The following is an 18,476-nucleotide window of genomic DNA, read 5'->3' as shown; positions in this document are numbered from 1 at the left end:
ATGGGGACATAATTTCATAATGACAGATATTTGTTCCTAATTTATATTTGTCATATAAAATCACTTTGTCTATGGATTATTGGTTTTCCAAGATTTAATTTACATTTCCGAGAACTTTATTTGCATATTTCGAAAGGCTTATGTAGTAAATCTTCTCAATCCAAGTAGCGCTTCTTCTAACGTGTTAAATAAACTCACTGCAGCGAAAGAGAAAGTTATTGTGCGCCACAATAGTCAGATTCAGTATGCTGTGTAGCCACTTTCTGGTACTCCAGTCAAATAAAGTGGAGTGTAATCTCCTCCAGCACATGGAACAGATTCACAGAATATCAAAAAAAGGGCCAATGTGGCTTTTTCATAAACCTATGACTTTTGTACATTGTCACACAAAAAGTACATTTTAACTGTTTTCAATAATTTATGTCCATGTCCTTAATCTTTTTAAGTTAATGTTTAGGGCCCCAAATCTCTTCCTCCTGCAAGGGCTGCCAAAGAAGAGCCTATCCCTTTTTTCCCTGTATTGTATCACTCCTTTTTTTTGAGAAGAGATTGTTCTAAAATATTTACTCCTGTTTTTATAACAATGAATAGAGTAGTAGTTATTTGAACTGTTAAATGATTAAAATATTCCAAAAAAGTAACAGGAGAAATAATGAACTATTTTCAATAATAAAGTTGGAATAGTTTTCTTTGAAAAGCCCCATGACTTATATTATTATTTATATGTGTATGTACACGTATACATATGACATTTCACCTACAGTACCAAGGAAGTATGGTGATTAAAACAGATCATTACATTATATGTACAGTTAGGTCAGGAAATAATTGGACACTGATACAAGTTTTGTTATTTTGGCTATGTACCAAAATATATTCAAGTTACAGTTAAATAATGAATATAGGCTTAAAGTGCATTAAAGGCATATCATTATCCAAGTCTACCATAAAAAGAAGTCTGCACAAGAGCAAATACAGAGGGTTCACTACAAGGTGCAAACCATCCATAAACCTCAAGAATAGAAAGGCCAGATTAGACTTTGCCAAACAATATCTAAAACATCCAGCCCAGTTCTGGAACAGAATTTTTTGGACAGATGAAACTAAGATCAACCTGTACCAGAATGATGGGAAGAAAAAAAATATGAAGAAGGCTTGGAACAGCTCATGATGCGCAGCATACCACATCATCTGTAAAACACGGTGGAGGCAGTGTGATGGCATAGGCATGCTTGGCTTACAATGGCACTGGGTTACTAGTGTTTATTGATGATGTGACAGAAGACAGAAGCAGCCGGATGAATTCTGAAGTGTATAGGGATATATTGTCTGCTCAGATTCAGCCAAATTCAGCAAAGTTGATTGGACGGCGCTTCACTTTACAGATGACAATGACCCAAAGCATACTGCGAAAGCAACCCAGGAGTTAAGGCAAAGAAGTGGAATATTCTGCAATGGCCGAGTCAATCACCTGATCTCAACCCGATCGAGCATGCATTTCACTTGCTGAAGACAAAACTTAAGGCAGAAAGACCCACGAACAAATAAACAACTGAAGACAGCTGCAGTAAAGGCCTGGCAAAGCATCACAAAGGAGGAAACCCAGCGTTTGGTGATGTCCATGCATTACAGACTTCCAGCAGTCATTGCCTGCAAAGGATTCTCGACAAAGTATTAAAAATGAACATTTTATTTATGATTGTGTTAATTTGTCCAATTGCATTTGAGCTCCTGAAATAAGGGGACTGTGTATGAAAATGTTTGCAATTCCTAAAAGTTTCATACAATATTTTTGTTCAACCCCTTGAATTAAAGCTGAAAGTCTGCACTTCTATTGCATCTCAGTTGTTTCATTTCAAATCCATTGTGTTGGGGTACAGAGACAAAATGATGAAAATTGTTGAATTATTTCCGGACCTAACTGTATATCATTTTTATTGTTGTATTTATAGATTAAATAAATACTATTCTATTTTGTGTGTCACACAAATTACTGCCCATTCTATTTCTGTATCAGTTTCCCCTGTTGTGCCCTAGTTCAGCACTGCCCTAACTGCATCATATAGGCCAGTGGTTTCCAACCTTTTCTTGATTAAGGAATCTGAGATCGGATCCATTGTAAATTCTTCTGTATTTCGTACAATTTTAAAATGGAACAAAAAGAAAGAAATACTGGCACACAGCCAAGAGTGGGTCCCAAACAATATTGTATTAAAAAGTCTTCTTTATTGATCCATCTAAAAAGGGTGGAGCTAAACACCTTCCTACGCGTTTCGTGTTAAAAAACACTTTATCAAGGAGTATAAACTGTACCCACAATACTTCCTTATATACACACACTAATGCTCTGTTTTCACGCCACAAATGTCGACGTTGGCCCGCCCACTATGCGTGATAACATCACGTACCCGTCGGGCACGCTCCCCCAATTGCTCCGGAATGACAAGGGGTGCTAGGCTCCCTTCCTCGTACTCCTCCGAGTATGAAAGCATAATGGAGGTGACTCTGATTTGGTCCGGTACCCACCAGCCGAATGCCGCTCCACCGGTGAGTGCGGAGTGCGCATCTCTCCTCGCTGTTCTCCACGTCATCACCAGGGGCAGCTCTCCATGGCACGCACCGGACCATCAGCTCCACCCCCCCCCCGTCCCACTCCCAGTATATGAATACAGGGAAGGGAAACACCCCCCCCCCGGAAATCCAGGAGCCAATGGGTGCATAGCCCAAGGGATGGGGTATAAGTCATCATCTGTTGCTGGGCAATAACGGAGGAGTAAAAAAAAGGGCATTACAGCTTCATTTTTAACATAAACATTACCTTTGATCATTCATTTTAGTCTTATTAGTGGGTAAAATAATATAAAAACATAACAAACAAACAGATATACCGAAGTTTCCTATAGAAACTGTACAATGAATATATTTGTACTTGTTTAATAAAGATGATTCAGAATCTATTTAAACAACTATTTGTAATTTTGATTTCTTCAGTTTAAAAGAATCCATTATACCAAAAATACCAACACACCCCTATTCTAAGGAGATAGACATAAAAATATAATTATATGAACATGAGAATCTTTAGATTGTCATATCATATAGCGATAGACGAAAAACCTGCAATAAAGATATTGGTTTATTCAAGATGTTAAATTATTTAAGATTAAGACAGAAGTCCATAATTTAACTAACTCTCTTGAGTAAGGGAACAAAGGAGCGAAATTTGGTCTATGAATGTTAAGTACTTGCAAAATGGTAATAATATTCAGCAGATATTCATAAATATATAGACATATGAACATGATCATAATTAACTTGACATTCTAATTGAGTGTATGCAAAGGGTCCCTTCGGGTTCTAAAATCTAGTGTAGTGTATTCGCACACTACATATATGCATATATTCAATAATGTTTTGACAAAAAGTAGATGATACTTGAACCAGATTTATTATGGGGTGTGTAGTAGGTAAACTCTCCCTATACTCTCCAAGAAAATGTGCCAAGTTCCATTCTACATTAATACCATGTGGGGATTTAGTATTCAACAAAAAGATCCATTTGAATTCCATATGATTTAAAAGTTTGATTGTGTCACCCCCTCGTTCTCTGGGTGTTACAGTACTTTATCAATAGCTAGAAATTCCTCCATTTCTACATTCAGTGAAATGTTTCGCCACTGGGTGTGTAAGGTCTCCCTTTGTGATGAGCCTGACATGTTCCTGAATCCTCAATTTCAACACTCTTGAAGTTCTAACCACATATCTCATCCCACAGCCACAAGTGAGTAGGTATATAACAAAATTAGTATTACAATTAATAAAACTGTCGATCTTAAATCTCCTTTGTGGACTGTGGGATGAGAAACATTTGGAGGGTACCATATATCTGCACACACTACAGGCTCCACATTGATAGGAGCCCTTGGTGGAAAAATCCCTCCTCTTATGGTCATCTCTAAAGATGTCACTGGGGGACACAAATCCTGCTATGGTCTTAGCTCTCCTAAAGACACACTTTGGGCCTGTTTGAAGATAGTCCTTCAGTGAGGGATCCATTTCTAACACATTCCAGTGTCTGCGTAAAATAGTCTTAATTTGATTACTACTCCTGTTGTATTGTGAGATGAAGAATGGTGTATCAGAATTGTCACTGATTGAATTGGTACTAATGGAGTTAATGCTTATGGGGTTTGTACTCATGTCTCTCCTCTTCCTCCCTGACCCCCCCGGAACTCACAAGGGTTTCTCTATCTAGACTGGAGTTCTCGTCTAGTGCAGCTTGTAGAAGGTTGGGTTCAAAACCCCTTTCAATAAATCTTATCTTCAATTCCTCAGATTGAGAAAGGAAACTCTCTGAGAAGGAATTGCTCTACTTTAATCTGAGGAATTGACCCCTGGGTATCCCAGAGATCAAAGGGTGTGGGTGGCGGCAGCTGTCCGTTCTAAGGGAGGAGTTCCATGAATTCTCCTTTCTATAGGTATTAGTTTGAATTTGTTGATTAACATCAATATATAATAGAAGGTCCAGAAATTTAATTTGTTGAATATTATAGTCATAAGTGAATTTTAAATCATAAGTGTTCGTGTTAACATATGCAAAAAATAATTTTAACATGTCTATATCCCACTTCCAAATTAAAACTAAATCGTCAATAAAGCGCTTATAGAAAATAATATTGTGTCTAACGGGGTTGGTGCTGCTGTAAATAAAATGTGCTTCCCACCACCCCATAAACAAATTTGCATAATAGGGGGCGAAACTCGTCCCCATCGCCGTGTCTTTACACTGTAAGTAAAACTTGTGCTCAAACAGAAAATAATTATGTGTCTATAAAAATGTGATTGCTTCTATAATAAACGCAGTGTTGAAAAGTGAGTTTTATGAACCTTCTAGAAAGAATCTAACTGCCGCCACCCCGAGCTCATGTCTAATTATCGTATAAAGAGAGGTCGCATCTAGTGTGACCCATACATATAATTGGTCCCATTTGATCTCCTGGATTTGTCCCATTAAGTCCCCGGAGTCAAGAATAAAGGAGGGCAAGGCTCTGAAAAAGGGTTGTAAATATTTGTCTACATACCGTGATAAACCATCTCCCAAAGATCCTATACTAGAGACTATTGGTCGACCAGGAGGGTCGACCAATGTCTTGTGGACCTTTGGGAGATGTCTTGTGGACCTTTGGGAGACCTTTGGGATTACCGGGATTGGGCTGAAGATGAAGTCACATTCATTTTTGGAAAGAACATTAGTAAGTCTGCCTAATTCCAAAAGATCCAATAAGGATTTCATAAAGAGACTGGTTGGATCACGTGGGAGTATGACCTGAAAATTGCAGGGAACCCCTTAGGGATGCCAAGGAACCAAAGAGTTCCTATCAATGCCTGTTGAAAAACAGTGATATATTGTAGGCATTAAAAACAAATATACAATGTTTCAGTTGCAACTGCTATGGTTCAAAATACTTGATGTATGCATAGATTTTTTGTTTGTTTTTGGTTGCATGAAAAAAATTGCAAGAGAAGTTCCCAAAGGACACACGGTTACACAAATCTGTGTCTGCATTTGGGAAAGGGCAAGAATGTAGTCTTTACATTTTAGTTTCTTTCATCTGAATTATCACAAAGCAATTGCCTTAGGCCCGGGCCATGGTGCCTTCGCCCACGCTGAGGCATTCAGAGGCTGTGGGAAAGCAGGTGCTTTCCCTGGCCATGGTGGACGGGCCATGGGGGGCATTCCTCGGGGCGTCACGGTGCGGGTTTGCCCTCATTGGGCGAACTGCTCACGTGACCTGTCTGTCGCGCTGAGAAATCAGTTTAATGGATTTCTCACGCAACGCGTCCCCTCCTGCTTCCACGTGGATGCGCCCGCACACCGCATGGACGTGGACACTGCTTTAAGGCAGTCTGTTCGCTCAGCGTGCGGACACCTCCGCACGGTCTGCAGTACCATGGCCCCAGCCTTATGCAGTTTTTAAAGAAAGTCGAACGCTTTATAAAGCGTTATGCATCATTTTAGCAATTGATCCAATGACTGATCACATGTCATTGTTGACCTTAATCAGAAATGGAGACGCGCAAACAGAATAAGTAATTTATGCTCATTTTCTTTTAACATAGGATTGAAGCAGGGGGTCTCCGGAGCTGAACCCCATTTATTTCAGCTCTAGGGACCCCTGCTTCTGCAGATACTTACCTCAGTAGGTGGTGCCAGTAGTCGCTCCACTCTGCTAGCAGGGTTCATGTAATGGCAGAGTCTCAAAGCTCCCACCCCTAATAGAAAGCAGTGATGTCACCAGATTCAGCTTCCTATTGGCCCAGGTGACACGGGAGCTTTAAACTTTGCCGACATACAGACACCCCATTTGGAGGAAGCAAAAAATACGGAGAAGAGCTCTGCTACCATATCACAAATTAAATGGGCTAATCAATTAAAACAAAAGATGTATGAATAAATATCATTGGTGGTGCACCCAAGAGCAAAGGGGAATATGTACCGAAACAAAAGAAATGGCAGCACCCAAATTTGGAGGTCTGTATCTCGGGAAGCAGGGGGTCACCGGAGCTGAAATGAATGGGGTTCTGTTCCGGAGACAACCTGCTTCAATTGTATGTTAAAAAATAATGATAAAAAGAATGCATGAATTGCTCCTATGAATTGCTCCTTTAAGCCTTTTACTGTGTATGAAAACATCACTGATGTAGTAGTGCTGGATAATAGTGCAGAGCACAATGCTTTTGTTCCCAATATGTCATTAATATTTCCTATTTCTGCATTTTAGGTTGACAGCTGGGCCCTTGGAGTGCTCCTGTACACCCTGGTTTATGGTACAATGCCATTTGATGGTTTTGATCACAAAAACCTAATCAGGCAAATAAGCAGTGGAGAATACCGTGAGCCAACACAACCGTCAGGTAGGAATATTAGCTGGAGCAATATTTCTGCAAAATTGGCTAGGTTTGAAATTTGTTAAAATTCTATACAGACTCTCATCTGCTATACAATAATTTCCCATCAAGCAGAATTTATGCTCCGGATTCCAACCTTAAAGCTTACCTGCAAGTGAGAGTCTGACTATATTTACGTATATAGCTTCTTCCAGAGAACAGATCACTTTATGAGTTTATTGTGGTATTTTCTGAAAGGTGTTGTCCCACTCAACTAAATAATCTACTGTGCTGTAAACTGAATGCAGTTAGCCATTCAAGTTCTTATCTGAAATGTATGTATGTTATTTATTTATTTATTTATAAAATATTTTACCAGGAAGTAATACATTGAGAGTTACCTCTTGTTTTCAAGTATGTCCTGGGCACAGAGTAAAACAAATAATACATGGTTACAAATACAGTTACATAAATGAACAAGGTATACATTTATATACAAGACATTGCATGCACAGTTAAAGAAAATATATATTATGAGCGTATGAAACCGTTACAGACCAGATTAAAGTGTGAGACAGCCTTAGATTTGAAAGAACTTAAGCTGGTGGTGGATATGAGAGTCTCTGGTAGGTTGTTCCAGTTTTGGGGTGCACGGAAGGAGAAGGAGGAACGTCCGGATACTTTGTTGAGTCTTGGGACCATGAATAGTCTTTTGGAGTCTGATCTCAGGTGATAGGTACTGCATGTGGTAGGGGTGAGGAGCTTGTTCAGGTAGCTGGGTAGCTTGCCCAGAAAGTATTTGAGGGTGAGACAGGAAAGGTGAACTTTGCGCCTAGACTCTAGTGATGACCAATCTAGTTCTTTGAGCATATGTATGTCTTTATATAGCGCCATTAGTGTACATAGCGCTTCGCATTAGTAATACACATGACAAACCTATAAATAACAAATAATACAAATAACAGATCATGGGAATAAGTGCTTCAGACATTAGTAACATTTCGGAAGAGGAGTCCCTCTCCTCTAATCTGTAACTTTTTCACATCTTGATTTAAAACTATATACACTGCAAGTGGGAGAAATGTTCAGTCTTTTTTTGCTATAAACTGATGATGAGGTAATCCAACTTATTCATTGTCTTACTCTGTCAGAAAAACATTTCCAGTCTAAACTTTAAATAATGACATTAAATAAGGCAACAATAACCTGTGATTTATTCAGTTTGGTTCTACATTGCAAAGTCTTTAAAAAAAATAAAATAATAATAATTATGTATATATATGTGTGTATGATTGTGTATGTACATATATATATATATATATATATATATATATATATATATATATATATATATATATATATATATATATATTCAATTACAGTACAATGTTAATTGGTGCACTTTCTCATGTAAATAATGTAAGATTTTGTAATACTATTTTGATTGAAATTTTTTGTTCCCAGATGCACGTGGATTGATCAGATGGATGCTTATGGTTAACCCGGAGCGTCGAGCAACAATTGAAGATATTGCGAACCATTGGTGGGTTAACTGGAGCTACAAAAGTAGTGTGTGCGACTGTGATGTCTTAAGGGACTCTGAATCTCCATTGCTTGCCAGGTTTATCGATTGGCATCATCGTTCCAACAGCCGGCAGCTGGAGCCTGAAAGCAAAAGCAAGTGCCTTTCCAAATCATCTGCATCTGAAGTCTCACTGGAACGTCAGAGATCTTTAAAGAAATCCAAAAAGGAAAATGACATTGCACAGTCTTTGCAAGATGGCTCTGATGAAAACTCATCCAAGACTATATCAAAGAGACCGAAAGGCATCTTAAAGAAAAGAAGCAACAGTGAGCATCGTTCACATAGTACGGGGTTTATTGAAGGGGTTGTTGGTCCTGCATTGCCTTTAACTTACAAGATTGAAAGTGAAAAGGGGCACACTAGTGTATATGCTAACAGCATGCAAGAGCTAGAAGAACCAGTAATATATAGTTCAAAGCACTCAACAACCATGCCGAAAAAAGGCATTTTAAAAAAGACTCCGCAAAGAGAGTCTGGCTATTACTCATCTCCAGAGCGAAGCGAGTCTTCTGAACTATTAGACAATGATGGGACAGAAAGTAGTGATGCTTCCCAAGTTATGAGCGAGACAATGAGAACAGTTTCTCATAGCCTTTCCTACAGACGAAAAGGCATCTTAAAACACAATAGTAAATATTCAAGTAGCAACATAGATTCCTCCATGGCCAGCTCTGCTGAACCATCGCCGGAATCTATGGAAGAAGGGGTTATGTCAGGGGAAGGATTATCTCGAAGCTACAGTCGTCCTTCTAGCGTCATTAGTGATGACAGCATCCTTTCAAATGACTCCTTTGATTTGCTTGAATTAACGGGTGGAAAACCAAATAGGCAGAGAATACGTAGTTGTGTCTCGGCTGAAAATATCCTTTATCTTCAGGATTTTGAGGGACTTCCGAAAAGTCCTCGTCCGCAGAACCTGAAACGTTACCGTAACCGTTTCACGGACAGCAGTTTTTCTCTTCTGACAGATATGGATGACGTCACTCAGGTCTATAAAAAAGCTTTGGATATATGCAACAAGCTTAACTAAAATGGGCAGATTAAGATACATTATCTTGGATACCTTTATGGTGGAGGCAGTTACTTTGCTGACAGTGTTTGTATCCGGTTGCAAACATCCGTATCCTCCATTTACAAATACACAATCTTGATGTGATTTTTGTCTAATTATGTTATATTTAACTAGTGTTAATATGCGTCTTTCCACCGCAGAAGATTTTAAATTATTTTAGTAATATTAGTATAGAAGTACATTTACACTAGTGAAAACCTTAAATGTAAAATCTACTTTTACAATCTTTGTGATTTCTCATATTTATGCTTTCCTTTGCATTTGACACTTTGGGCAGAATTCATCAAAATATTGTATTCAGACTATAATAGGACTAGCAGCCAAATTCTAATCATTTAGGTTTTATAGGCAATTATTAATTTTGGCTAATAAAACTTTACAGGGCTGGGATAAGAAGAATGTGCAGGCCTGCATAACTTAATTTTTTTTAAATTAGTTAATGTTATTGGCTTCCCTAAACAAATGTAATCACACTTAATATTTAGTTTTCCTTTGTTTCTTTGCTAATCGTGCCAGCTTGAAAAGGATTTATTTTCAGTAGTAACACTTTTATAATTTTCTCCACCTTTATCTTGCCCTCTCCCTGTCAGAGAACCAATCATCTGAAAAGAAGGTTGAGAGGTGACCATTTTACCTAGGCAAGGTCCTGATGAACAAACAGTGACACAACATTCATAAGGAAGTGAAATCCCTATAATATTTAAGTGTGGCATGTTTACAAATGTATTTAAAATTAGGGAATAACCTAGATTTAAACCCTTAAATAATGCCATCATTCATTTTAATCGGGGAGCATCCATATGTCATTATGACATCAAGACTCTTGGGAATATTGAATTATTATATTTATATTCTATAATTATCATATTTTTCTGTCATTTTTAATTTTTGCAAGACAATATTTTCATAGTAAGGTTGGGTTAGAGACAGGTCTCATTATTGAGTCATTTAGTGGTCAGAAAGCAATGCAGTGTTAGAATTAACATTTAAACATTGATTAAACCGTCACCTGTTCTGAGAAAAGTTTAATTAAAAAAAAAGGTATGTTTTTTGTTGAGAAGGGAATGCATTCACTTAGAAGCAATTTGGTAACATTTGATGGATTCTCCCCATGGTCTTATTGTAGCAAAGTGTCCAACTAATAAACAAAATTAAACATTATAAGGTATAAATAAAATCTGACAATGTAAATTAATTTATTTTCTTTATGCTGAGATGTTGATGCAAATTTCCTCTATTGAGCGACATCTGTATAGTATAGATGTTTTAATGTTGGCTCAATTCCTCATTTATTTTGCGCTTGAGTATATCAAAGAAGTGAAAAATGTCAGGTGCACTTAAAATCTTTGTTATGGCTAGGTGTGCCTTTAAAATGTCTTGTTTTGGATTTGGAGCATATTTGCAGGTACAGTACTTGCCAAACATGATTTGAAAACCCCACAAATTAAAATTAAGAGGCACTCCTCCTTTGAAGAGCAGCTGGCACACACTTCCAGATGTATTTCCCATAAAGAACATTAAATCCAGTTTAGTTGGCAAATTCTTTACTGACCACACAGATCAGATTTCTCTAACTTTCACTGTCAGCAAATAAAAGTATTGGGTGTAACATAGGAAATGTGACCTTGGAACTAGTATGTTTATAGTACGTTGGTAGAAATGGTACATGGCAAGTAGAAAAGGCAATAGAAGACGGGAAGTCAAAATGTATTTAGGAAATGGATTTGAAATTGGCAAGATTTCAGAAAGTGTATGGTTGGTAAGGGATGTGAAAATAGAATAGAACGTGGGTTGGATTCTTGTTAATAAAATAAACAGGATATGTAGAGAATTTGGTAAAAGATGAAATCGTAAAAATTGTTGAAAGAAAGATATAAACTATGAAGAACGTAAGACAGAAAAATGAAAGGGATGAATTCTACGATAAAGGTATTTCAGGGGTCAACTGGATTGTGTGAACGTATGCCAGTGTTGAGAAACACTGCGTATCCGATAGGCCTGGGCAAACAACAAATACAGTTTATGTTTAGTTTGAATTCGAAAACCACAGATGTCAATAAAAAAATGTTTCTGTGTGAATTTTATAGTCGTTGTACTGTTTAGTACAAATGTTTTTGCATACTTCCTGAAGTGACTTTAGCTTAATATGTATTAGGTTAAATCGGTTGTATTATAGCAATCTATTTCTTTGCTTTGATAACTACACAAAATGTTTGTCTACCAAAGATCACACGAAAGAAGATTGTACATTGTCACATTTGTTTCAAGTTTCAAAATACAAATATAATAGATGTTTTTTAATGGATGTACGTATATCTATATCAGATATGGCAAGTAGTATTTGACCCACATTTATTGACTTTTTACACCAACAGACTTTTTGCCAATGGCCCATGTAGCGAAGAACTTTTTTTTAACATTTTTATTCCAACACATTCATTTTTATTAATTATTTCTTGCGTAGAGTCTTGACATCACAATACACTGAACATTAGGCAAGTCTAAAAGCATATGGTTTAGTACACAAAATTAATTTAACGCCGACAGAGATAGAAAGTCATTAAAGGAAACAATTTGCATTTTCAGATGCAGAGCCTGTAAATGGTATTTATTATTCTACTTCTATTCTATCTGCACATTATTATGTATCTAACCATTTTATTACCATTTTGTATTTTGTGTGCATTTCTTTTTGTTTAAACTTCAGCCAATATTCATCATGGTGACAAACAGGCTGTACCCATGCTCTTCTTTATAAATATTCTTGTAGGTGCTCTTATATAAAGATAATCAATAACTGAAAGTTTTCCATAAGAAGATATACAAGCCTACTGTTCTGTTATTCAACTTGATTTTTTTAAGGCAATATATATTTTGTCCCTTCTCACCACGTATGCAGATATATTTAGCACCCCTAATTATCACCGCAGTTATATCTAATCTATATTTCAAACATCTTTCACCGTTATAGAATGGAAAGTCATCAAAACCTTTCATTCCCTCAAAGCTTACTGGCCTACTGCCCCTGAAAGCCACTTCTGTAGTGTGTATTCTCAGGCTGGCTGTTAATGAAATTGAAAGCACCCCTGTAACAGTCTGCGTAGAAAATCATTATAACAATTAGTACATAGACATAGTTTGTCTCTCTACACAGCATATTCATTTTCAATGGGTGTTCTCATACATTTATAGCATATGAATGTGGCATAACATATCTTTTGGACCTAAGCCGGACCATTAAAATGTTGCTATAAACCTATAAAACATTATGTGCCATAAAAGGGGACATTAAATAAAAATTTCTTTTGAATGTACTCTCCTAATTTAGTTTTGTAAGTTGAGAGAAAATTGCATGTTACCAAAAACATTGGTAATCCATAAATTAGACGCAGATTGTGTTTGCCCAGGCCTTACTTTTTTGTGTTAGGAAAAAAATAAATAATAATAATGTGAATGAATAATTGCCTGCGTATTGCCAAACTGGAAATATTATGTAGGGACTTACTGGCATGTTTTCATTCCTAGAAGAAAAAAAACTTGACTGCACATCGTTATTTGTATTGTGATTTTATTTAATATTTTTGTAATGCTATGGTGATTTTTTTAATTGACTATGCTTTTTTTATTTATTGCTCTGAAATCCATTGCAAAGGTATAATATATTTGGTGTAATTTAATTGGTGCAACGTGTTTTGAAGCTCCTGCCAAAATGTTGTTTATCGATGATAGGTGGAAGCTCTTGATAACCACCAAAATGTTTGTATTTTTATCTAATGGTTTTTCATTAAATAAAATTACGTGACCAAAGTATTGCATCCTTTGTGTTTATGTACCGAATCTTTTATATCCTCCAATACTGAATTATGTAAACACGGGTTGGGTAATATACCAGTATGATAGTAATACCGCAGTGATAAAAATGGACGGTAACACGGTACTTACCATTGTTGTTTTTGTATTACTTTGCTGCCAGGGTCTATGGAAAACTACAGCATGTCCTGGAGCTTTCAGCCACACTCCCTCTCTGGAGCCTGGAGGGGGTGGAGTGGGGAGCTTTGTGACTGTTGTAGTATTTAAAGGCTCTCAAAGGAATCCTTCTGTTGGTAATTTCCCTCCCACTTAACCCCTTCTTCCCACCTCAGTCTCTCTCAACCCCTTCCTCCCCCCAATGTCACTCCCCCCCAGGTCTAACAGTGCCTAACCTTCGGAAGCACCTCCAGGCATCTCAGCTGAGTCAACTACTTCTTTGGAACTCCACAGAGGGTACGAGAGCATGGGTTGATATAGAGAACCATATTTGTTCCCCGGCAAGGCTAGATTCACTGCTATGGCTTGGACAAGATAGACCACAAGGGGGAAGGGCGTATCCAACGATTAAGCACTCATTGGCACTATGGGATCGACTTAAACATATGTACAAATTTACTAACAAAACTACTAGTATGAAACCGCTTTTCTATAACCCCCCGTTTGCCCAGGGTATGGAGGAGGGTGGATTTGCAGCCTGCAGGAGTGGAGGGATAACTTGGATCAGATATATGTTGTCCGATAGAGAGATTAAAAATTTTCCTGAGATTCGAGAGAAGGCTTATTTATAGTCTGGAGACATGTTTTGAAATCTCCAATTAAAACATTTTATTATTGGTTGACCTGTGCATGTTTATACATCAGAGGTGAAAATCAGGATATTCTTCAAGGGTGACGTGCTGCGCTTAAAAGGGTCTCAACTCTTAAACCCTTTGCTGCATCTGGGTCATCAATAAGGTGCTTGCTTTACTGGCAGTGAAAGTGTTAATATTCACTAACGCAATAGAACACATTGGAGATATCCAGGATGAGAGTGTGACATGGGGGTTATTGGTTATCATGGGAGGGGAATAGGTGGCATAAAGGGGGCAGTACTGTACAGTACGTGACAATGGGCTGTCTCGCTCTCTCTCTCTCCAATGCTCTCTCTTCCCCCATGCTGTCTCTCTCTCTCTCTCTCTCTCTCTCTCTCTCTATGCTCTCTCTTTCCCCCCATGCTGTCTCTCTCTTTCTCTCTCCATGCTGTGTCTCTTTCTCCCCCATGCTGTCTCTCTCTCTCTATGTCACTTTGGAGCATGGTTTGGGGAGTGGGGGGAAAGCCATCTTGAGCCCTGGCAGCAGAAACCGCACTTCCTGGTCTCACTGCTGGGGCTCTGTTGACTCTAACCCCGCCCCCACCCTCTGCAGCTGGTCAGACATGTCCTCTGCTCTCCTTCTCTCCTCCCTGCCAGCATTCTCTGCTCTCTGCTGCCCCCCCCCTCTCTGATGGTCAAAACCGGGACAGTCACAATAAAACGGGACATTTTAAAGAATGTCGGGCAGCCGGGACAGACATTAAATAAACGGGACTGTCCCGGCTAAACCGGGACATCTGGTCACCCTACTGCACCGACACACTTTATTCGAGCAAATACCCAGTATGTACCTGGCACATACCTGGAATGCGCCGCTCCTCACCTCTGACAAGCCCCGTTGCGTTTGCCTTCCCAGCCTGGGTTCATGCCTGGCTGACGGGTGGCTAATCTGTTAAATGATAATGATAAGAATTTAATAGGCTGCAATGCTTCGCGTGTCTACCAGATGGCATAAATTCATGAATTGTAATGCAGTATGTATATATATACTGTGCAGTATTGCAGGCAGCGGGAATAAAATGCTTAAATCCCTGCATGGAAAATACCTCAATGCACTCGGGCAGAAAACAGTCACAAACCTCAATACACCCGGGTATACCCGAATTCGTGGGACTAGCCAAGCTCGAATAAAGTGTGTCGCCAGTGTAAATATGGAAGAGTGAGTGTTTGGCAGTGGGGCTTGTACAATACAATAGAACACATGGGAGGTATCCGGGAGGAGAGTGTGACATGGGGGTTATTGGTTATCATGGGAGGGGGAATAGTGGCATGAAGAGGGCAGTACTGTACAGTATGAGACAATGGGTGATAACAGTAATATGCAAGAATGTGTGTAGCAGTGGGAGCTTGTACCACTCTCTCTCTCTTCCCAGTGCACAGGAAGCACCCTCTCCGGTCAGCTGCTTAAGGCTAAGGCCCCGCTCCCAGAGTCAGCGCACCCGCACTGCTGACAGGCGGTGCGCTGAGATACACAGACCGCGATATGCGGTCTGTAGGGAGCCGGAGCGGGAGGTGGGCGGGTGGTGGGCGGTTTGACAGGGAGGGGGGGCGTGGCTTGAGCGGAGGGACCCGCTACTCTCCCCCCCCCTCCCTCCACGGACTCGGGCTGGAGCTGGAAAGTAAGTTTAAACACACACACGCAGGCACTCATTCATACACACACACACACACACACGCGTGCACACACACACAGGCAGGCACTCACGCACTCATACACACACACACACACTCACAGACAGACGCACGCACGCACTCAGACACACAGACAGGCACTCACCTGCTTTCACTCCACACTCCTCCCCGCTCCCCGAAGCCTCTCCTCCTCCCGAAGCCTCCCCTCCCCATTGGTTCACAGCCACACCACGTCACGCGTCAACGCTAGGAAACACCATTCTCTGGTGTCTCCAGCGGCTGACGCGCCACAGCGTGTAGTCAGCTGTGCAGCCAGTGGGGACCAGGACAGGCTTGCGAGGATTCCCCTGCTGGTGGGGAACTCGCTACATTGCCGCCCGCGCCAACGAGCGCAGCGGGACAGAGGCCTAATGTCTGTGTGCACAGTAATATTGACATGAAACAGCTGGTTGAGGAAACAAGGAGAAACTCTGAACATCGTCCCTGCTCATACTACATCGGGGAGAGCGTGCTTCTGGGGCACACCGAATGGGGGCTGTAGTTCACACCCTGTAGCACCACATGCTGTCTGTTGCCCATATGGTTGCCAGGTGGCTTCTCAAAAAATACTGCCCACATGGATGAAAAATGCGGCACGCTCGAATACCGATGCATAATTTTTTCTAAATTTCACTCCACGTATGCACCAATTTACACAATTTCATATTCTATTTCATAAAAAATTCTGGGGGAGGTTTGGGGATTGAGCGTCCTCCCAGCATTTTTTTTACAAAATAGAATATGAAATGGAGCAAATTGGTGCATACGTGGAGTGAAATTTAGAAAAAATACATAATGGTCAGATAATCTATAAATAACCTACCTGCAGTCATACATGGCGAGCTATACTGATCTTAATGCTTCTGTCCCACTACTCCCAAGATTGTTGCAACCTCCCCTCATCCTCTCACATCTTCCTCGCCTTCACCCCCTCCTCCTTCTTCCTCCTTCCTCCTTTTTCATCCTCTCCCTCCCCCCCCCCCTGTGGAAGCAGGGACAGAGTTGAGTTCTTCTTTCCTCTCCCACATGCAAAGCTGGAAGGAAGCTACATTTCCCAGCATGCAAGTGGGGGGCCCTCCCATTGGTTAGTCTTCTCCTTGGCTCGGAGGGGGGGATGACGACACTGCTTGTTGCCTTGGTTACCAGACGCTACAGCCTGCAGGAGACTCGCGCTGTCACTTCTGCTTCTGAATCGGAGGTAAGAGCCCCTGCACCCGGCCACCCTTCACACTCCCGCTGCCTGCACATCCAGAGAGGGAAAACACCGAACACGTACATGTCCGGTATTGCATCTCATTTTTTACCTGACAAATCGGCAAAATATCGGTCTGTCCAGTTCAAAACCGGACACCTGGCAACCCTAGTTGCGCACCAATGTTGTACATCATTAAGTAACCCCCAAAGCTCAATCCACTTCTGCTTTGCCACTGTACGGTGGTATGTGTGAGCACCTGATTTTCATCTCTAACTTCGTAAAGATGATAGACAAATTGATCTCACTGTACCTCAATAATCTTCACTGTTAACACTAGTAATTGGCAAAGCTATATGAAGAGAATATTGTTTTCTGCAGAACAAAATCTATACTAAATTTCTACTTTATTCATACTGTGAAATGGTCTGCATATAATTAATATATAGGCAGTGCTTTGACTTATGAAACCGCACACTGACACCTTGCTTATATTGAACAATAACAATTGAAGGGGGAATAAAATTGCAAAGGTTGATAAATGATGGCAGTAAACAACATACTGTAGAGGTGGGAATCAGTGCATCATTGTCATTTATAACACAAATATGATAAAATGTTAGGACTATTGCCGTATGCACAATTAAACAATGAGTGTATTTTTTTAGGTTTACAATACAGTATTAGACTACATATCAGGCGCGCTAAATGAATATCACCAGTGTCATAAGAACGAACTCACTATATAAAAACCAGATTCTAATAAGTGCAGAACCTCTACATTACTACAATTGGTGTAATGAAAATGTGCATTAGTGACAAAAATAATGTGACTGTATTTTGATGACAGCAAAAAAGAATGTTCACATTTAAAAAAAAGTAGAACCCACTCCCTAAAAAAAATGAGTGTTCAAAAGGATATCAAAGTTATCAAGCTCGCTTTCTCTTAAAGAGTTAATCTCATAGATAATCGTCCCACAGCTGATCTCAGGTGGCTCATAATTTATGCAATTGGAGAGAGAAAGAGAGAGAAAAGCGCAGGAACATGCAATAGGTCTCCGGAACTGAACCCCGTTAATTTCAGCTCCGAGGAAACCCCTACTTCCAGAGATATTTACCTCTGAGTCTCGCTGCTCTGTAATATCGCCAGAAGTCAGGCAAGGCCAGGTCACCTTCTAGAAATGGACAGCACATTGTTATTAGTTTAACTCTGGGCTTTTTGTTACTCCACACGAACCTGGATCCACACCTTTATAGGTCCCCAATTATTTAACATGGGACAAATACTGGTAGCGCATAAAAGAGACAAAATTCTCGGGGGTATTTTCATTTTTATTGATATTATTTTTTCTAGCCATGGTTTTGGATAGTCTTGCCATTTTATTTTAGATCTTCTTTGATTTTTTT

At 39.7% G+C, this 18,476-nt stretch overlaps 1 protein-coding gene across 1 annotated transcript in view; it reads left to right on the top strand.

The window, feature by feature from the left end:
• NUAK1 (NUAK family kinase 1) overlaps positions 1-13,352 on the top strand; it is a 127,259-nt gene extending 113,907 nt beyond the window's left edge. The window contains exons 6-7 of the mRNA XM_075600527.1: positions 6,783-6,915; positions 8,353-13,352. Coding sequence (XP_075456642.1) covers positions 6,783-6,915; positions 8,353-9,503 — 1,284 coding nt within the window. The 3' untranslated portion in view covers positions 9,504-13,352. The remainder of the gene's footprint in view (positions 1-6,782; positions 6,916-8,352) is intronic.
• The last annotated feature ends 5,124 nt before the right edge of the window (positions 13,353-18,476 follow it).

The sequence above is a fragment of the Ascaphus truei genome, chromosome 5 (assembly GCF_040206685.1).
Source record: "Ascaphus truei isolate aAscTru1 chromosome 5, aAscTru1.hap1, whole genome shotgun sequence".
NCBI classification, from domain to species: Eukaryota; Metazoa; Chordata; class Amphibia; order Anura; family Ascaphidae; genus Ascaphus; species Ascaphus truei.
This window is presented reverse-complemented; position numbering and strand designations above follow the sequence as displayed.